The sequence below is a fragment of the Carassius gibelio genome, chromosome A20, assembly GCF_023724105.1.
Source record: "Carassius gibelio isolate Cgi1373 ecotype wild population from Czech Republic chromosome A20, carGib1.2-hapl.c, whole genome shotgun sequence".
Taxonomy (NCBI): Eukaryota; Metazoa; Chordata; class Actinopteri; order Cypriniformes; family Cyprinidae; genus Carassius; species Carassius gibelio.
The window spans coordinates 8,916,007-8,937,941 of NC_068390.1; the positions used below are offsets into that span (position 1 = coordinate 8,916,007).

At 40.8% G+C, this 21,935-nt stretch overlaps 1 protein-coding gene across 1 annotated transcript; it reads right to left on the bottom strand.

Annotated features, from left to right (window-relative positions):
- Nucleotides 1-694: 694 nt before the first annotated feature.
- LOC127938003 (homeobox protein Meis2-like) lies at nt 695-19,822 on the bottom strand. Its single transcript, XM_052534360.1, has 14 exons — nt 19,644-19,822; nt 17,664-18,230; nt 17,277-17,506; nt 16,704-16,845; nt 16,533-16,583; nt 16,015-16,065; nt 15,762-15,908; nt 13,968-14,082; nt 8,913-9,052; nt 6,970-7,046; nt 5,558-5,616; nt 3,615-3,704; nt 3,430-3,516; nt 695-1,712 (listed from the first exon to the last, which is right to left on the bottom strand). The coding sequence occupies exons 2-13, from the start codon at nt 17,679-17,681 to the stop codon at nt 3,458-3,460; spliced, it is 1,179 nt and encodes a 392-aa protein (XP_052390320.1). The 5' UTR covers nt 17,682-18,230; nt 19,644-19,822; the 3' UTR covers nt 695-1,712; nt 3,430-3,457.
- Nucleotides 19,823-21,935: the final 2,113 nt, after the last annotated feature.

Here is a 21,935-nt window from a genome sequence, read left to right on the forward strand (position 1 = left end):
AAAGAAGGAGAGACAAAACGGATTGGAAGGGTTTATTCAAATAATTCGATAATCGAAAGGAATGAGCTGGAGCGCGAGGGCAATGGCGTCGCGTGATTGCAGGTATTGTTGTGCGTTTGGCTTCTCCTCATCGATACTGCGCGAGATCGTTACGCCGCTGACATTGATAAATGACCACCAAACTACAGCATTTCCGCAACCAGTAGTAGGCTACTGCAGGCTAGAGAAACACAAACTGGAGGACGAAATAAACGTCTGCTAGGGCAGTCTTAGCTAAGATATCAAACAGCAGGAGAACAACTATTTGGAAAAGTCACCGCGAAAAGATGCTGGAGATGAAGAAGCGCGCGGGGTTTGTGTTTCTGAAAAATTACCCGCGGTACAGCCGCCTGATTTGGAAATATTGATTTCATGTGATTTATTTCTTCACATATTGCCTCAAATATTTTACAAAACACCTCTACACAAATTTGAACAGGTTACCTTCTTAAATTGTTTAGGGGGTAGCCAGTTATAAAATTATATGTTCCCTAGTATGTAAATTATCCGTTTCGTTTATGATTGTTTGATGCACACATATATTCACAAATTTAATATAGATAAAAAATTGTTAATATAAGTTGTTTAGAACTGAAATTAATTTTAACTGCGTCAGTATCGATTCAGTTTATGAAATAACATTCAAAGCAAGATCTAGCATTTAAAAAATGAAGCATTTATTACAAGAATTCGACTTTTGACCGTGTAGAAATAGTGTGACGCTTTAAAAGACCCCTAAAAGGAAACATGGACAGAGCGGGAAGATCGATTAAACTTATGAGTACGTCAACAAACATAACATATATCGACTTTTTCCGTCGAGTGAGAACGGACCAAAATGTACAGCAATATCCCAACTTCATTTTTAAAGGATCTCGACTGAATGCCTATTTGACATTGATGTGTTTTACAAATAACATTTACATAATTATGTACAATGGGACATATCTAGTGGTTTAAAAACTCCTCCAGGCGTATTTAACTTTACAAGAGCACGGTTGCTCTCCAGTTCGACAAATAAACGCATAACTCATTTCCTAAGCGATGCTTTTCAAAACATCTCATGTGGGGAAGACTTTGTGGTTTCACAGACTGGTATTTGTGTCAGATGTGTGTTATAATCATCCCATCAAGTGGTTTAATTTCCTTCAAACTTTGCAGAATCATAAATGCAAGGGTCTAAAAACTAGTCAAGGACACAAACCCAAACATAGAACATTACCCAAAATAAAACTCATCATACACTCACATTTCAGTTTTTGAGGGCTTAAAGCATCTTTTACTCGATTCCACAGTTAAATGTGTTTAAAGTGAGCGTGTGCACTCTCTGTGGTTAAGCAAAAGTGCACAAATGGTGTGGTCCCCGTGCTTCAAGACAGTAAAACAAGAATAAATAAATAATTTAAAAGGAAAAGATCTCCAATTGTCTTTTGAAGAAGTCTCTCTTTTGGCACAAATGCTTCGAGTCTGTTTTTGTGATGTTGGTGCTCCTGCAGACAGTCCTTTGGCTGGAGATATGATGGCCAGATGATGAGGGGTCCGTGAGAGATCTGGGAGGTCTGGTGAAGACAGGAGGCGACCGGACAGGCGCGTGATCACGTGAGGATGAATGTGACGTGACTCCTCATGCCTCTGGCCAGCACTGGGACTGTTCCTGAGGCCACCTTCAAAACCTACAACAAGGAGTGAAAAATACAAGATTAAGAGATTTATTCACTAATATCCACACTGTGAAAGCATTAAAGGAATATTTGGGGTAGGTGCCCATTACGAGATAAATGTCTTTTTTCTTAAAGATAAACAAAAATCAGGGTTACAGTAAGGCACTGAAAATATGTACTGAATATATACTATTTTCACAGAAATTGCTAGGAAATCTCACAGATAATTACAAAGGAATAGCATGTTACACTCCATTAAATATTAAATTTGGAAGTAGAAGGACTGATATATATATATATATATATATATATATATATATAGATAGATAGATAGATAGATAGATATAGTAAACAATACTATAGTAAGTAAATAAATCAATAAATACATTATATATCAATCAACCAAACAATAAATAAATACATTTCACAGTGTATAACCAGAAAACATGATTTTAGTGTTTACAAGTTGATAATAACTTGTTCTGAGTAAAGTTACATCCAGTGAAAAAACTTCAGTGTCATAACATGTAATGTCTAAAACCCTACAACCATAAAATGATAAAAATAAAAAAATAAATAATAATAATAATAATAAAATCAATTAAAAAAAGAGTGCTTTTATACAATTATTTCTGCTTTTAAATTCTCCAGAAAATCGCCAAAGTCACAAGAAAGGATGCAAAATTAAGGTTTCACTGTGGACCCATTTTGGAACCATTTTGGGTTCCCAAAGAACATTTTAGTGAATAGTTCCTAAAATAACCTGACAATCTAATGAACCTTTTTCACCACTTTAAAGAAACTTTCATGCATCGGAACGATTCAGTGATGCAAATAAAGAACCTTCATTTTTAAGAGTGTAAGTGCCTTACTGTATATCCTCAATTTTTCTTTCATTTGTATTTATTTTTAAAGAAAGCATTTGTGTGTGTGTGTGTGTGTGTGTGTGTGTGTGTGTGTGTGTGTGTGTGTGTGTGTGTGTGTGATAATCAACCACAAATGCTGTCAATTAAACTTAACTTGTAGCCAACTCAAAATATTCCTTAAATACAAAAACATACACCTGCCTTCTAAAATCATGAATGTGTCTCTATCCGCTTCACACAGGAAAGCCGATCTTCATAATGATCCCAACAGTCCACCAGCATATGGTGTTTAACCAAAGCGAATTAAGGACAGGGAAACATTCCTCTAAATGACGCAATTACAGTAACGACTCGATGATAATTCAATCAAAAAAAGGTAGGATAAAATAGTCTGGAAATGATTTGGACTGCGTGTTTCTGGAGCTCCTGATATCTCAATGTGTCTGAGGCTTCGGTGGGGGGTGTTAACCTCCGCTCACCTCCCCGCTCCTCTCCCTTCATTAGCAGAGGCTGAGGTTGTTATTTGAGAGGAAAGGGCTGTGTTTGCACGATTGGAGAACTGGATGCGGTGCCTATTTACATATACAGAGCTCTATTAATCAAGGTAAGTGTCATTATGGAGGGGCTCATTGGGCAGCACAGTGTGGGTATTAAATAAAATTCTCCATGCCAGGCCGCCCGCAGCGAGCGATACGTCTTGATTTGTGGACTGTCAGAGACAGGCAGCGAAGATGGAGCTGGGGAAAGAAGGTCCGTGTGTGAGGGGGGTCGTCGGAGAGAGAATTGCCACCATAATCAGATTTCACACGCCGGGTGAAAGGAGAAAGAGAGGGGATGTTCAAAGTACCAAAGCGTTTCCTTACGTTTATGGTTTGGGGAGCGTGGAGGCGTTTACATGTAGTGCCACTGTCCATCCATACCCATGTTCATACCCATTCCTCCCATGGGACCTTAGAGATGGAGAAACAAAATTAAACCCATGCAAATGAACATTTTTATAACAGCACTGAAGTGTGTAATGTATGATTAGATTTAAAGTGTAACTTACCGGCAGGCCGGAGACCCATGTGTTGTTGGCCGTCTAGCACAAAGCCACCCATAGGCTGACCATCGGGACTGTAAGCACTTCCTTGACTTACTAAACACACAAAAACACAATATATATATATATATATATATATATATATTGTGACGAGTCAGCTGCCTCCTCCCTGATTGTCACCGGCACCCCGTCCTAAATCGCCGCCCTTCACCAGGCTCCCGACTGGAGTGGGTGTGTGAGAGGAGGGGCGCTGGACGAGTCAGGGCTGGCGGCGTGTGATGGGGCACACCTGATGTGAATGGAGCCTCATCCCCGCCGCTGTTTAAAAGCCCAACGCGCCTCTCCTCGGGAGACCGGTCTCTTCCCCGTGCATGCACACTGGTGTCCTCGTGGGTCCAGGAAGGGTGCGTTGAGGGACTCCCGCGCCACAAGAGACGTGAGCAGCCGGACCCGCGATCCGGAGGAGAACCGCACCCGTTTACACGGCCGACGGGCCAGGATGCCGGGCCGTCCATCCCCTACCAGCGCCGCGGCCGTCGAGAGAGATGCGGCCGCTAGAGGAAGCCGCCGCCCCTCGCGCCCCGGACCAAGGAGGGGAGCGCGTGCGGCCGCCGGACTCCGCCCCTTACCTGGACCCTTCCTCCATGAACACTGCCCGACCCACACGAACCCCGAAGCACAACGAGGACACCAGATCCCCTGTTATTTTGGACACTTTCCCCCTTTGGCCACTTTTATTCCCTGTGTTTTATGATTTCTGTTAATAAAAGCCTCTCCGAGGCCTGACGCCACGCCCACTGTGTCTGTCTTGTGCCCCTCCCGTGACACTGGTGGAGAATGCGGGCAAGGCGGAGCCTAGACAGCGCAGTTGGGAAACGTCTGGTGACGTCACTCCCTCTCGCTTGCAAACGTTCGTGAGAACCCAGACTGGGACGGAGGAAAACTGGGGACAGCCTCCCAGCCACACAAGGGGTAAGTGACTTTTCCATTGTCATTTTACCCTGTGGTTGGTTGAGGCTGTCACTAAAACCCGGTTTCTCTGTCCCTGTTCTGGTGCGCTGCGAGAGGGAGGACCGCCCGGAGAGGAAGCCCCGCCCACTCCGACCGTTTGGAGCCTGGTTGAGGATGGTAGCACTCCCGTGTGGGTGGCGCCCTGGGGACGGGGATGTCGCTTGGGAGGGGGAATGTGACGAGTCAGCTGCCTCCTCCCTGATTGTCACCGGCACCCCGTCCTAAATCGCCGCCCTTCACCAGGCTCCCGACTGGAGTGGGTGTGTGAGAGGAGGGGCGCTGGACGAGTCAGGGCTGGCGGCGTGTGATGGGGCACACCTGATGTGAATGGAGCCTCATCCCCGCCGCTGTTTAAAAGCCCAACGCGCCTCTCCTCGGGAGACCGGTCTCTTCCCCGTGCATGCACACTGGTGTCCTCGTGGGTCCAGGAAGGGTGCGTTGAGGGACTCCCGCGCCACAAGAGACGTGAGCAGCCGGACCCGCGATCCGGAGGAGAACCGCACCCGTTTACACGGCCGACGGGCCAGGATGCCGGGCCGTCCATCCCCTACCAGCGCCGCGGCCGTCGAGAGAGATGCGGCCGCTAGAGGAAGCCGCCGCCCCTCGCGCCCCGGACCAAGGAGGGGAGCGCGTGCGGCCGCCGGACTCCGCCCCTTACCTGGACCCTTCCTCCATGAACACTGCCCGACCCACACGAACCCCGAAGCACAACGAGGACACCAGATCCCCTGTTATTTTGGACACTTTCCCCCTTTGGCCACTTTTATTCCCTTTGTTTTATGATTTCTGTTAATAAAAGCCTCTCCGAGGCCTGACGCCACGCCCACTGTGTCTGTCTTGTGCTCCTCCCGTGACAATATATATATGTGTGTGTGATATATGCACATGTTGTGTATATATTGATTGTAAAGATTGTAGTGAATAAGCCATAACTTTACCTGCTCTGTTTGACTGATCAATCATGGGCTGCACGATTCTTCGTCGAGCATTGATGAACCTGTCAAAGAAAAGACGGTGGAACACCTTTACTGAATCTATTTATATTACTGACCGCCCACAGTATATTTTACTCTTATTTAAACACTCAGGACTTTTACTACTGTGAGCTTTTTGCTATGATTTACTGCTAAATATCCCTTGATGCAGTGCAATTTCTTCCGGGCCTTTGGGTTAATGGACCTGTCAGGAGTCCACAAAAAAAGCTAATGTACTGTTTTAGTGTTTTAATCTATGTTATACTGTAAACAAGCAGAGGTATTGCTAATAAACAGATTTTAACACCTTTAACAAATTGCGTCCGAGAAACATTCCACTTAATGGTGAATTTGATAGTAGACGGCGATAAAAACAGATTTATTTGATTTGGGGAGTATTTTTCCTTTCCTCAGGTCTAAAGATGACCTCTGTTTTTAAGACTTGCTTTAATTGTGCTTCTTGCTGCAATATATTAGCAAATCAAGTAAAGGGGTCATTGCTCAATAACTATTCAATTGATACAGCATTGGCCTAGAAGCCTCAGGGTATGATTAGCCTAACTGCTTTTCAGACACTAATATGCTTCAGCAGCCCATAACAGAGAGGGAATGCCCCTGACATGCTCTGGGGGAAGGAATTACTCATAGACAATGAGTCTTAGCCAAATGTTTGTGAACACCTTATTTTGTTGCAGTAAATACACATTAACATGTTACAAATCTTACTTATAACTTAATTTTGAAAAAGAAAAAAAAAAACTATTTTCACAATTTAAATGCATACAGAATTAAATATAATAGATTCAAATTATATGGAAAATCTAAAAGTAAAACAAGACAAACAAAAAAAAAGTATTATGATGTCTATTGGCAATAGATATATAAAAACTGTCTGCTTACGTACAGTGTTGATTGTAGCAATGTGCAATTTTGCTGAATAAATCAGAATAAATCCCGTCTAAATAAACAATACAAATAGGCCTCTATATTCTCTATGCTCCATATCATACATTCAGAATCTGGCAATGACATTATCAGATTTGTGTAATCCAATAGCATCTTTTGCAAACAAGATGGTTATTAAATGAATACATGTTCAGGAGAACTCCGGTGACTGAATGGCATTTCAGAATACGCCAACATAACATTTGATAACTTTTCTAAAAGTCCCTCTGAGACCCCTGCGAACCTCATCATTGCTCCTATTCTTGCTTTTATTTGTCTCACTGGGGCTTTGAACAGCGTCTAATAATAGTGTGAGAAATCGGGATCACCGGACTTGAAATGGAAATGTTACAGGGATCCCTAACCCTGACTTCTAAATGCTGAGAGGTCAAGCTGGCAAGGTCAAAAGTCAAAGGTCAAAGGTTACTCACCAGTTATTCACTTGTAAGATGGTGAGGCCTGTGTCATGCGCTAGCTGCTTCTTCTGCTCTTCGGATGGGTAGGGGTGCTGCAAGAAACAGAAACAACAAGAAAAATGATATTAAAGTGGAAGAAACTTCCGCAGTTAATAACACAGCTGTCTGATGAGCCATAAAGCGATAATGAATGGAACATGTAAATGTCTTCATTTTTTAGGGTTGTGTATTTCTCCTCGCAGTCTCCATTAATAAAGCAAATCAAGATGATCTGAATTTTTCTTAAAAACTAATCTGTTTAAATGACTAATGACCTCGATCATCAAATCTACCAGCCCCATGCAAGACTGCGGGCAAAAACATGGAATCCCATATGACTCTTTCAGGAAATGACATCATTATGTATGATAGACTTCCCATATGCATCCCAGAGTTTGAAAATGTCCCTGCATCTTATTGGCTGAGTGTTTGTGGTTTCATTTGACATTATTTGACATTACTTGACAAATGATCGAGTGGGTGTGAAAGAGAGACAATGGAGAGTTTTGTTTAGGGTTGAATAGGGCTTGGCCCTTGGTGGCCCCGTGGTGGCCCCTGGCCCCTGATCTTTCTTGCTCTCACTGTGAGTGCAGAGGGAGGGCAGCAGATGGCAGGCAGGGGTGAATGTATAGACATCGCAGGGTCGTGGGTGTGCACCAATTCTGGCACTGTCACGGCTTCACCTCCCGTGGTCAGTGGTGAGGGATGAGTCCAGTTACATGTCCTGTTCTCTCTCTCACACACTGACGGAGCTTTCCCTGCTCACCTCCTGGCTTGCTAGCTGTCATTGTGCTGATGAATGACTGTAAGCTCCGCCCCCTTTTCTACACAACCCAAGTGACAGTCGTATGCGAGCTGTGGTATGGGATCCATCTTTAAACTCTTTAACTCTCAGCAGGTTGTGTCGTGATTGTTTGCTGAAGTTGTAGCGAGGGTCCTATGTATTCAAGAGATGAAGCTATCCGACAAGCTCGCCGAATCACTCTTATTTGCATGAAATCCACTTAAGAAGCCTCCTCCATGTCCCCATTTGCATGCCAAAGGAGATCTCTCTATCTCTTTCTAGTGCAGCTAACAGTTATAACTGTAATGTTCCACTGAATCTTAATGTTCCACCTTTCTTTAAAATTGGCAGCACAGGGGGTCTTTATCGCGGACCTCTGAATAGGTTACAAACGATGGAGGCTTAGACCATATTTAAGAGCCCCCCCCCCATCTCAAACGTTGCACACTGGCTCAAAGTAGAACCCAACAAAATGTAATCCTGCAGCTTTCATTCAGCCCCGAGCCCAAATGAATGCATGATCGCCTGGGTGTTGCAATGGGGGCCATTCAGAGGCCAAAGTCCCCTCTAACACTTTTTTTTTTTTGTCAGGACACATCCTGCAATTGGGAAACACTTTTGCTTCACAAATCGCTCTGAAAAGGAGCTGGGAACAGAGAGAGGATAATTCAATTAGGCTCTCCTTTATTATCTCTAAACTCTAAAGGTGGGTAAAAGGGAAAGGATTACTATGTGTACAGGACCTGTGTAGCCCTTAAAAAGCGAAGGAATTCTGAAAGAGAATGGAAAACAGGAAGACGCAAGAGAATGGTGGGAATTTAAGGAGGTGGACCGGTTGAAAATGTGCCGAGATTCGAGGGGGTTGAGAATGCCACAAATCAGTCCAAAACCAGCAAGTTTTGGTAGAACGTGCTCACCCCTGGGTGAATACGGCCCTGGGTTTTGACGAGTGAAATGGATGGGAGGGCCGAGAGACAGATAATAACACACCCTGTTAGTTTTAATGCGGTTTAGATGCAGGTCACTGAGCTGAGAACAGTGGAATTGAGTTAATTCACCAAGAGATGCATTGGACTCTTGCCCACTTTACAAAGTCTTCCAAATTCTGGCCAGAAGTTCCCGATTTGCGTCTTACCGTGAGATGCTGGAAGAGCCATGCCCGCATGATGTTGGTCGCTACTTTGGGGAAGATTCCTCTCTTCTTCTGCCGTTTCTTATCTTGGTCATCCTCGTCCCCTGTTCCCGGAGATGCCAAGCTGTTATCCAAGCCATCTCCTGATAAACAAGAACAGCGTGGAAGCAAGGCGTGAGAGACTTTAAAGTCACTTTAATGAGATAAAACATCACCATCAGTTGTTTATTGATCACCAGTGCTCCTCACAAACACGATGTGAAAGAGCCACGCGGGGGGCTTGTTTTGATTAGCAACAGTAACACATATCCATGCAGTGAGAGGGAACGCTAATCAACAGAGCGAGATCTCTCCCGCTCTCTCTCTCTTGCTGTCTCGATGTCAGAGATCTCCAGGAAAGCTCTGCACCAACCCCAGTGCTATTAATTCAATGTGAGCTCTGTATTTGACATGGGGTAATGAATGTCCAGGCTCTGTGCTTGAATGGGGAATGGAGACTTGGCACTGCAAAGAGAATATCTGATCTGAATTAGCACTCAAAATAAAATCGAAAAAAAAACTTGGGGGAAAACATAAATGCGGTAAAGCCTGTTAGCGGTTGTTGAGAAAAGCGTGTTAGACTTTAGAAGTTTGTAACTGGTGTACAGTGCAGGGACAGAACTAATGATGCTAATTTACCACCTACAGTAGCCATATTCAAGATGAAACTAAGTTAGTTAGTGGCCACGTACACACACTACAGCTAAATACAGTCATCACTGCCCTCCCAAGCGCTTGCTAGCTATGGGAATCAAACCTTTGACCAAAACGTTGTAATGTTGGATTTTGTATATAAATATATAGGTGTGAAAACCTAAAAATATGTGAAAATATGTTTTTTTTATTGTGTTTTAAAATGTAAAATATATATATATATATATATATATATTTACACAAATAGCAAATTAAAATCTGATACTTATATCAAATACATCACCCTTTTTACACATATTCATAACAAAAATATAATACTGGCTATAACTGAATGTCATACGTGTTGAAGTGACTACTCAACTACTTTTATTAAATAAATAAATTAATTATTTTATATAGTGTAAAATGAGACAATTCTAAGAAATCCTAGTAACTGTAACTGAGAGTTTGATAATACGCACTTTTTTTTTTTATTCAGAAACACGTAATTACAGTAATCCCAGCTTGATATGAATGAGGCATTAGACTGTAAGATCAATTGATGCTTAATAAACAATGCATTTTGAACTGTGAGCTCTCTGATAAGATCAAGCCTGCTTTCATTCCATTACCATCCAATCTAGTTTAAGATCAGAGCCAGGCAGGAGGCCGCTTTTAAACTAAGGTTTCCGTCTTGTCCTCCTCCCCACTTTCCTTTCTCTTTCTTTCTTTCCATCCCTCTCTCCTGCTTCCATTAACTGGGCATCAGGCAAGATGATTTACTTTTAACAGTCATGCTTATTTTTCTTGCCCTGAGGGTAGAGATGCCTTGAAAGCCTGCCCGGAGGGTGTGTGAATAATGTATCTGAGGGACTCCTCCCCGGAGGCGGGACAGGAACCCTACTTTTCTTAAGATTGGGCCTGCTGTGTCTCCTTGTTTTTGGGGATGCATCAATCAAAGGCAACTGCATGCGCCATATTCGTGCATTAATATTTCAGCTAACGAATAATGACATTTGAATATAAGAAGGGGGGTAGTAGATGGACTTCAGGCTGGCTGACTGATGCTATAATCAAAATGCAAGTCAAGGGCAGGGCAGTGGTCTCACACTGTCTGTCTCTACACAACACAGACCGCTGTTTCTTCTCATTGTGCTTCCAGGAGTTTGCATGTTGACCAGAGTCTTGACTGGCTCAGAGAGGTAATGGTTACATTAAAAAAAAAAAAAAAAAAAGTATATATATATATATATATATATATATATATATATATATATATATATAGTAAAATAGAAAGTAGTATGTTCTGAAAGCATAAAAACAATATAAATAGAGAGAAAATAAAATAAACTAAAAATAAAAGAAAGCATGAATTTCCAGTTTATGAAAGTCAAATATCAAAACGTTAATTAAAAACTGTAAATGAAACAATATAAAAGTCAATACAGGAAAGAGGAAAAAGAACTTTTCAATGTGTTTATAAATATGACATCAAAAATGTGCTAGTGCAAGTGATAAAAAAGAACATTCTGGAAGTATAAAAAAACGGATGCCTTTAGGATCGAAAAAGTAAAAGGTGAAACTAGAGTAAGATAATACAAAAAATAAATAAAATATAAGAAAATAACAGATAAAGAGAGCTGGGTGAGATCCTTACATCTAAGGAAGTCTGAAATACACACTACCCCCCCCCCCCCTTCTCCTCGAGCCTCTCTCCTCCTGTTCCAGAAAATGAAGGCCGCAGGGCTGATCCAACCCGACGCTAATCGCTTCTGACTGTTCCCTGGCAACTTGGCCCGTGCAGCCTGTGTGACTGCGCTCTCTTTAAAGGCTGCAGCTCCCTGAGCCCTGCCTCACTCCCCGAACCCACAGTCTGCACGCGCAGCGCAGAGGGAGGCCGGAGCAGAGCAGCCTGGAGGAAGGCTGGAGTAAGCCCTCGGGCTGTTTAGAGAAAAACAGCACCCCAAGACATGGAGAAGAAGAGGCTTCTACCTTCCATCTAACACCACTTTCTTTCACTTTCCCTCATACGTATAAAGCACAACTTCTGAAGGGGTTCTGCATATAAAACACATCCAGTTTAAGTAGAATCTTTGACCGGTTTCCCACATCCTTCAAATCACGGTACCTTCAGCATCCGAGAGATGACATGGTCCAAAGCTGAAACGCTCTGCATTGTTCCGATGCTGATAATTAGATGAACTGAAGATAGATGAATATCCCGGAGACAAAGAAGCCTGGCGCAAACTAGCCGGGTCTGATCACTGCCACCCCGCACGCATCACAGAATAAATCCTGTTTGCCTGCTTAATGAGCTCCCCATGACCTCAATCTATCACGAACTATACTTCTCCAAAGGGGCCATAATTCTGACTACTGGACGCAACAGACTGGATAATTACTGGACGAACGCAGATGATTTTGTTCTCGCTAATCGTTTCACTTAAAGCATATTGATTAGATGCTCTTATCCTCTTGTCCCCCGTGGCCATGATATGATCTGGAGGACCACGGGATTGGACCACAGTTGGGTGATATTGATGGCTAAAACGCAGAGGCATCGGCTCTTGACACTTGTTGTTGGTCCACTATACATCATGCTGGGATTTAACCTCCACTGAAGGTTCAGATATAGATGTAAACATCCTGTCTCAGCCTGTGTCTTAGCCTTCGAGCTGACCACTGAATGTCCTGCAGCTTCCCTTTGTTCCCTTTCGGCCTTTGTGATGGACATTCCTAGGCTCTGCATTCCCACCAACACGCACACGTTTAGGATAGCTGTGGAAAACCCCCCACTACCATCCCAAACTCTCAACAACAAAAAAAAAAAACACCCTGAGGTGAGTCAGCAGCTCTTAAGAACATTCGGACTGTAACCGAGGAGCACTTCTCTTGCCTTCAGCCTAACCAAACATAAAGATTTCTCAGCGAGAGCAACTTCTACTGATGTGCAAGCAACAAACGGACCCCCCTACAAGAGACAGGTGCTTTGAAGAGCCCCGGTAATCCTTCGGACACGAGTTTTGATGGAAAAAGTAATGGAAAAGGTGTTTGCTTTACCGATCTCTTAATTTGATAAAGGGAGGGACACCGATCCAAAGTGGCTCCTGGAGGAGCAGCAGGTAGATGTCCCTGATCCTAACCCAAGCTCTGCCTCTGATCACCCCAGATATTAACCCTCTATTGTGACGAGAATTTGAAGAGCTCTGTCCTTCAGGCCGGCAGGGGTCATTCCTTTTCCCCTTCTTCAATGCTTGATCTTTAGGGTCAAAAGGCCGTGGGCCTTGGATGTTCCCCCACTGTTGTTTAAAAAAAGCCCGTGTGGGGAAAATGCCGTCACCCTGATGCTTTTCTCTCTTTTATACCGAGTAGTATTGCAGAAACACTACTAGCATTGCTGCTATGCCAAATATTTTAAAGGTGTCTTTTATACTGTGGTTCTGGTTGCTCTTGTCTTGCAGAATATCCTGCTATTGTGCTGCATAATGGTCAGGCTTTTGTTGTCTGATGGTTATTAAAAGGAGGTGAGAAACCCTGAAGGCTTTTTTAACTGAAGCAATTATACAAAAACAGGTCGTAAAAATAAAATAATTAAATAAATATTTCCCCAAAAGCTAAACAGCGCTAAAGGACAATAGATATGGAGTGGCAGGTCACAATATAAATTTAGAAAGAAAAAAAAAAAGTTACGTGCAAATGGAAAATCTGGCAAAATAAATTAGACCCTTAACCTTTCAAGAACATTAAACACCAATTGTGTCCACAGAAAAAAAAAAGCAAAAAAAAAAAAAAAACACGTAAAACCAGCTCAGTTAACCATCGTGATGATGATGCGAACAATGACATGACTTTGATTAATAACCGCTATTCACACACATTAAAAAAAATTATGATTTTAAAAGACTGAATGATGCAAAATAACAGAAAATAATTACAATATACACTCTAAAATGTGGTAACCTGTGATTGTTAGCTAATTCTATTGATTTAGCCCATTTTTATATAGATTCAGTGATTTCTTATAACATTTCTGCCTTTGAATAAAAACATTTTTATCTCAGTGCATAATGTATACGCATAATTTAAAATCCAAACTCAAGTGAAAATACCTTTTGAAGTTTGGAGTACAATTTAAAAGATGACGGCATAAACTGTTAGTATTTTGAACATTATGAGGTTGATTCAGTGAAATTTAATAAATGGCAACTTTTTAGGTTATCATTTTTTCAGTGTATAACGTAAAAAAAAAAAAACCACTATATTGTAAATCCAACCTCGAGTGAAAATACTACTTGAAGCCTGGAGTACAAAATAAGATGACAGCGTAAACTCTGTTTTCAGCAAAGCCCACGATGGTGTGATAGTAATATTGACAGGCTTTCCTACCTAGTTCGCTGCTGTTGTCTCCGCTCTGAGAGGCATGTCCCCCGCTGGAGGGTCCTGGGGTGCCGACTGAGGGGGTCGAGTGAGCGTCATCCATGTCTCTCCAGGATGCTGGATTCTGAGGATCAGGTACATGAAAATCCAGAGATTGAAGGGTGAAAAAAGCCATATTATACCCACTAGCACATATACATGCTATTTTTTAAAAGCAGGTTTTTTAAACCTTTAGTTACCATGTCTGTGCTGATAAATGTGTCTGATCAAATTAGAGACAACTGAAATGCACAATCAAAAATGAACTAGGAGTATGTAGACCTATGGAGCTAGAACCAGAGTGACTGCTTCTCCTGATGGCCGCCGTAAATGCTCACAAGAAACTGGCAGCGTCCCCTTTTTATCCAAAACAGTGTACAAAGCACTAAGACGGGCCCAACATGAAGCAAACAGCAGCCGTTCCTCTTCAGGCCCTTAGCGTCAGCTGTTTGCCTGATGGTGTTCAGCTAAAGAGCTCTAAGAAAGGCTAGAATAAGCTCCTACAACAATAAAGCTGTGTGAATAAGACCCTTCACTGTTTTCTCATTAGGACACACAAAAACAGTCTGTGGGTTTGTGTGTTTATGTGTGTGTGTGTGCTGTTAATAACATTTCAGAAGGCCGCTGTCTCCCTTCATCACCTAATTTAAATTGTTTTGTGTCACACCGCACACTTGTAAATCGATAAGATATTACAGGAGCATCAATAAAAGATTACAGTTATCGTCAAGTGTAACAAAGGTACATATTCATCAAATAAATTTCAGCTGGCCAAGTGAAGGTACTGTATGATGGTGAGACCTCGCCATCTGTGGTTCACATCTAGCCTATTTACAGGAATAGTGTGAATGGGGACAGTCATCTAATGTGTTACATGATGGAAAATAGAAGGACTGTAAAGTCGGACCATTCAGTCCAAATCACGAAACGCCAGTTTTAATCTGTTTTTAACACGGAAAATAACTCTCTTTTCCCATTTTGATCTGGAACAGAACTAAGCAGAATGTAAAAATCTGTTTTTCTTAATTCCGTGGTTTTGTTCCTGTAATGGGGTGGTGCGTTGATGATAAGAAGCACAACTGTAAAGAACACACCATTGGTCTCGGAGTAAAAAAAAAAACTCCCCTACTGCTTGACAATAACAATTCAATCAGTGCAAAGACAATAGTGCATTCACGTGCAAATGTAACGTTGATCATTAGGGCTAACAGAGGGCTGGACAGTGTGTGTGTGCGTGTGTGTGTGTGTGTGTGGAGGGGGGGGGGGCCCTGACCCTGACCCTTAGCAACACCTGCACCCAACAACGGGCTTCATCAACATGATCATCATCGTCATCATCATACCTCTTCTAAAATAAGATATGTCCCGGGGCAATGCCTTAATGATTCATATCAGTGCAAAGAGAAATGGATTTAGATAATGTTGTTTAAATAAATTAGCATATGTTACTAAGTAGAAATGCCTCTTCCTAAAATATATTGTGGAGATTAATAATGGAGGAAGCTAAAAAAGAAATAAAAAAGGCACATGCATGGCTGAGGCACTACAAATGTTAAGTTAAATAAATAAAGTTATTAAAAAAAATAATAATAATGCGTTCAGTAAAGTTTTCCATATTTGTTTGCACAATACAAAATTAATGTCATTTGGATTTTCATTTATTTCTTTGCTGGAAACGTCACTAATGATCCTCCATAAATGTGCACCGCTACACTCTATAATTGGCCTGTTTTATGATGTCATACAAAGCCAAATAAAACTCACGTGATCTGCGAGATTTGTCGAGGATCCTGAGATGTCGTCGAAGTCGGTCTTGCATCCATCCCGTTCATCAATCACCAGGTCAATGGGCATTTTACCCTTCAAACAGCTAATATACCGATGGCAGAAGTTGTCGCAAAGCTCGTGCACCTGATTAAAAACCGGGGCACAAATTAATTAGCATATGTGTTTGTTATTAGAAAAACATTAAATTCTAAGTATCTAAAATGCTAATAAAATAAATAGACTTACATACCTTTTCGAGTTCTAAAAGATGGAATCGTAAAACTTGTATTGACTGAATCATCTAAGGAAAGAGCAAAATAATGCATGAAATATTTCAAAAAAAAAAAAAAAAAAAAAAAAAAAAAATATATATATATATATATATATATATATATATATATACCAACAATAACCGCAACCAATAATAATAGTAATAGAAAATAAAAATTAGTGTATAATAATATCAAGTTAATAATAATAATAAAAAAACGTAAAACTTCAAACTTCGTTGGTTATTCTCTACACGCGAGAAATCACACTCAAATCAAAAACTTGGCAGGTCTGATACTGTGTTGACAATAGCAGAAGTGTAGATAGGTTCCTCCAGAGACGATGCTTTGAGGGAGCCCAGGGCAAAGACCCCCACGCCCTCTGATAACACGGGGCCTCACAAATCACTAAAGCTTCCATTCTTTCCCTCAAAGAATCCTCCCATGGACCTTTGAGGCGACTTAACCTGGAACAAAAACTGCGCGAAACAACACTTACCAAATTGTCCAACTCTGGATTAGAAGAAAATAACGGCTTCTCTGCCCGAATCTGTAAAAAAAAATTTGTTAGAACAAAAACAATAATAAAATAATCCCCCTTACTTAATTTGAATAACCGAATATTTAGGTAAATTGTTATTAAATATATAATTTTCAATCAAAACTTTACTTGTTTGGCAAACACAGCGATGTCCTCGTTGAATGAATCGGACGAGCACACATCTCCTCCGGCGACCCCGGGCTCTCTCGGTGTGCACGTGGCCAGCTCGCACTTCTCAAACACCAACGCCAGAAGCGGGAATAACGGGTGCCTTCAAGATTCAACACAAACACTGACATAAACCTACAGATCAAAACACTATATCAATAACCGAGCAATCATTCTGACCAACTTTATTAGAGTATTATTGCTACTTTCATTGCTTTGACGGCCACATATTAGTTAAACACTCAGATAGTGACTAAAAACCGCTCTATAATTTTTATATTTAAAAACAAGCATCATTTTAAAGTTGAATTACTCAGCTCACTATTTGAATGGCAATTTTGTGAATTTGCGACATATTCTTTAAGATCGTATTGCCTATACGCACAGGAATTTACTGATTCTAATAAAAGTAGTAGCTACAAATAAATTGCGAAGTGTCAAACGCGGGTGTTATAGGCTAAGCACGCCATTAAAATAAATAAATAAATACAGATTGTTTAAACTATCAAATTCAGCATGGCTGCAAGAAAGTACCCATAAATTTGGTCCTTGTCTCTCTTAAGTGCGTCGTTGACAGCCGAGCCCATGCTGCTGGGCATGATGCTGTGCGGTGCGTGGGCCCCGTAGTGCTGGTTGGCATGAGGCGGGGGCCCGTGGTTCAAATGGTGAACCTGCGGCAGCCGGGGCGCGTGCGGGTCCCCGTACATGGACGTCGGGACCCCAACTCCATCCATACCGCCACCATAGTGGGCAAGGTCTTCATACTGCATCAGACAGAAACTGCATCATAGACAACTCAAAACACACACACGTGTTTACCTAATATTAAAAAGATTTATTCACATATTAAAAACAAAGTATGAGTAAACTTTATGAGTTAAGTTTTTTATTTTTACGCGCCGGATTTGTAAGAGAACGTACCCGTTGAGCCATCAGCATATGATATGACGCTTCTGTTAATGTTAAGTGCAAACTGTGGTTTAATCCAACGAGGAAACAATCTGATTTAATTCCTTTTGTGCATCCGGTTTAAGAGGACTGAGCTGTCGGTAATCCGTCGAGATGATAGTGTATGTCCAGTGAAGAGTTTCTGATCGCTTCCTTTACAGCCACTTTCAGTTTTTGAGTAATTGGACCGGATTATCAAAAGCACATTGACTGATATACTTAAATAAAACCTTACCTTATACAGATTATAAATATTTGCTTCCACTTGGACCTTCTGACTTACTAATGAAATTTACCCGTCACAAAATTCCTGAAGTCAGAAAAAGCCTTTCCAAATTCTGGGATGTTCGTGCCTGGAATGGCAAACACTGCTATCCGGATCTCATGGTCCCTCTTTGCGACCCACGCTTTGCCTCGGCTGGGATTGTGTTGGCACCCAATCGGGTGGTGTTGGTGATTTGGAGCAGGTCCTTCTTGAAAAGACTGAACCCCTGATGACTGAGCCTGGGAAGCGCGGTGGGTGTTACCAGCTCGACACCTCTACATCAAGCAAAGAGAAAGAAGAGCGCAATGACCACGAGCTGCCAGCGAGTGTTCACATTGGATACGCGCGCGGATGACGCACCACCATCCTCTGCGTTTCGTTACTGGGTGGAGTGTCTTTATTTGTAAAAGTGCCAAAATCAGATCAGTGCACCGAGTCGCACTGGGAATGGACCTTATTTCAACAAATCGCTGAGCATCACAGCGTTTGAGCCCTTGGAAATATATTTATTTCACGGTCTATAATTTTTTTGACTGCTTTGTTGTTTAACTTTCCCTCAATACTTGCGCGTCACATAGACCTATATAAGTTATTACATTTATATAGTGAAGTTAAATAAGTTTACGTTTCCTTCTTTTTGTTTTTAATTTTTAATGTTTTAGCTTTTTTAAGTATATTTGTTGGAAATATTTTTCTCGTTTAGTAATTAAAGAAACTGTCTAAACATGCATTCAGTTTATAGACTCACGTTTATATATATATATATATATATATATATATATATATATATATATATATATATATATTCCAAGCACTTTTGCACATAAATGACACTGAGGGAATTCTGCACGACTGTCATCGTCATATTTAAAGGCCTATAAAGGAAACGAGATCAACCGCGATGAAAACTCAAGCTAAGCTGGTGTACATAAGCATTTAATGTGAGTTGCATTCGACAATTTAAATTGATTTCCAATGGTAATTTTTATCATATTTTTAAGTCATAATAGTTTAAAACGATTAGCCTTATATTAAAACAAACAAAGAAAAAAAAACAACAACAACACATTTTATAAAACATTTATTTTATTTAAATATAACATATTATGGAGTATCACAACAAATGTTACTTTTGGCCAAATTCTAAACAGCATTCCCCTTTAGTACATCCTTAGTTTTTAACTTGTGTATTTAAAAATGTAATATTTTATGTTCCGTTCGTTTGTTATATTAGTCTCCGTTTATTCATTCATTTAAAAAAAAAAAAGAAGAAGAAAAAAAAGAATGCTTTAGGCATAGCAAAATGCTTCCGAAAGCTACTGAAAAATAACGTTCGGTGAGTATTGTTTATGTTTTTAGATACGACATTTCTACAAACACACGCCGAGAGTAACAAATAAATTCCCATATAAACTTTTGCAGTGCGGCATCATAATAATAAATTATTATTTAATTTAGATTAACGGAATGATGATCAGTGTCATCTTTAATATGAATGTAAGTAATTTAAGAAACATATAAGGAAGTTAAGAAATAAACAGCTTTTTCAACTAAAATAATAACTTATTTCAATTATATTATTTAATTGTAATGAGGTTGTTTTTATTGCATTTTAATTGTAACTTTTCTTTAAAAGAAAGAAAATGCTAAATTTGTCATGAACATTTTCAACACGATTTTTAAACTACCTTGAAATGTCAGCGTTCCTCGCCCATGTCGGTGTGATGATAATCCGCTTTATTTTCAAACGTATTGACCTTTGCTTGACCCGTCAGGATGTGTGCTCGAGCCGCACGATACTTTTCTTCTAGTTCTTCAGATCCAGCGAGAGTCCTGCAAACCTACAGCTGCGCTCAGTTTCACGTGTGTTGTTCTTTCCAGCACAGCAATCAATTTCAAAGTCGCTTTACCTTCTATCCCCACCTAGCGGTGCATCGAAGACCACCCTGCAAAGAAGCACGAGGAGAACGAGTTCACATTTGGATTCTCTCACCGAAGCCTAATTGTCGATGGAAAAACAAACATATTTAACAAAAATAAATAAATAAATAAATAATGAATACAATAAATAAATAAATAAATAAATAAATAAAAAAGCAATAGGCGATATTGAATATAACAAATGCAAACACGCTCAAACGCGTGATGCATCAACAAGAAAATGCAAAAAGCGATCACAAAATAATAAATAGATATCAACCACAGAAAGAAAAGCAAAATGAACATTGCGCGTACTTGAAAAGGACCGCGAAATAATTACAAATATGCACTTAAACGTTCCAAGGCAAAGGATGAGAGAGCATTTGCATGATGAGGTCGTTTATTTACTTTTCAGGAGAGATGGGAAAGTTCCTTGCTTTCATCAGTCTGTACATAATCTCGCGCGCCCCTCTTTGAAAGCGGCGCGCGTGAATTATTAAAGGCATACATTTGAATTATAAATACGCTAATGATACCGACACGGGCAGAGCGCGCCATGCCCCAGGCTAAATTCTTGAGATGCACATTATTTCTTGGCACTCCGACTTCATTTCCTCTCTCCTTTCTCTTTCACTTCTCCTCCTTTGTATTTCGCTCCGCGCTTACACAGTATGCATGGAAGATGCTGACTGATTCATGCTGTCACCCGACCTGCTTTAAACTGTAACGAGTTACCATAGTCTGAGCCCGTGTGCATCCTCAAAAACCTAGATGCACAATTCTCCTGCCAACCCGCCAAAGCAAGCACACGCGCGCACACACTGAGACAGAGGCCTGGCAGAAAATCAGACATCATCCTCCGCTGTCCTGAATATCATTAGCGCTGTCAGGACAGGGTGAAGCGCATGGCCCAAACTCTCCCTCTGTCTCTCTTTTGTGGCTGCTGATAAATATGTACATATTCGATATATGCATGTAAATATGCAGGCCATGCAGGCTTCAAAATAGGTATCTGGAGGGGATGACAATGTAGTGACCTGTATCTCACACACAGCACATGTGAAAAAAGATTTATTAAGCACTGTCACTTTGCTGGCAGGATGAGGTGTGTGTACATCCAGAGTGTCTTCTGCGAGAGAGTACAGGAGCAGGCCTGTACAAACATCACAATGTGTGCAGGACTGGGGGAGTACAACCAGTGCATTCCAGCTCAGTGACTTACAGCGCATGTGCTGACAGCCTGACCTCACCAAAAAGAGATTCTCTCCAGCCTCTCATAAAGAAGCTTTATCCTCCCTCCAAGAAAAAAAAAAAAAAAAAAAGGAAAAAATGCAGTGCTTTAATATTTTCCTCCATTCATTCAGACCGCAAGTTGTTTTCATTATGACTACAAGTGACCCAGAACATAGAAATAATCTTAAGAGTATATTAATTCACTAAGAATTCCGAACTTTGATGCAGTTTAGGTCACAGCCATGTATAATAAAGCATCCAGGAATAAGAACATCTGTGATTAAATGAACACCTTTTCACACTCCATCATCATGTTCATTAAAGGTAATTTTCTTCTATCCCTATAAATATGCCTATCCCTAAATATGGGGAGACCATGCATAAGAAAGCCATATGTATGTTGAGCACTGAAAAGTGTAAACACTCAATGAAAAGACTTACTTTGAAACAGTTGATAGTAAATTTCACAAATAATTATAAATGGCATTTAACACATTGAATTAAACATGGCATTTTTAAGGATAAAAAAAGTATTTTCTTGTAAAGTATACTTACTATTTTTATTTTTATTTTTACACTGATGTTGGTCTGTTAATATTCATGTTTGTGTGAGCAACTACCAACAGACTCAACCAATGGTGTGAGTTCTGTTAAACCAGCCATTGGCAGAATGCCGTATGGGAAACCTGTTTGACAACAGTAACTGTTTCATTAGCTTGTGGTAAAATAAACGGCAAAAATTAAGGCCCAACCATGTTAACATGAAAAATATATTAAACATAGCATTACACAGCATTTAAAAAAAAATGGTTGAATGAAACATTGGT

Excerpts from the sequence above, each read along its gene's own strand:
- LOC127938003 (XM_052534360.1), bottom strand. Across the intron at positions 16,846-17,276 it reads GACAAGGACCAAATTTATGG|GCACCCGTTATTCCCGCTTC; the intron begins GTACTTTCTTGC and ends TGAATCTTGAAG. Across the intron at positions 16,584-16,703 it reads TCGCTGTGTTTGCCAAACAA|ATTCGGGCAGAGAAGCCGTT; the intron begins GTAAAGTTTTGA and ends TTTTTTTTACAG.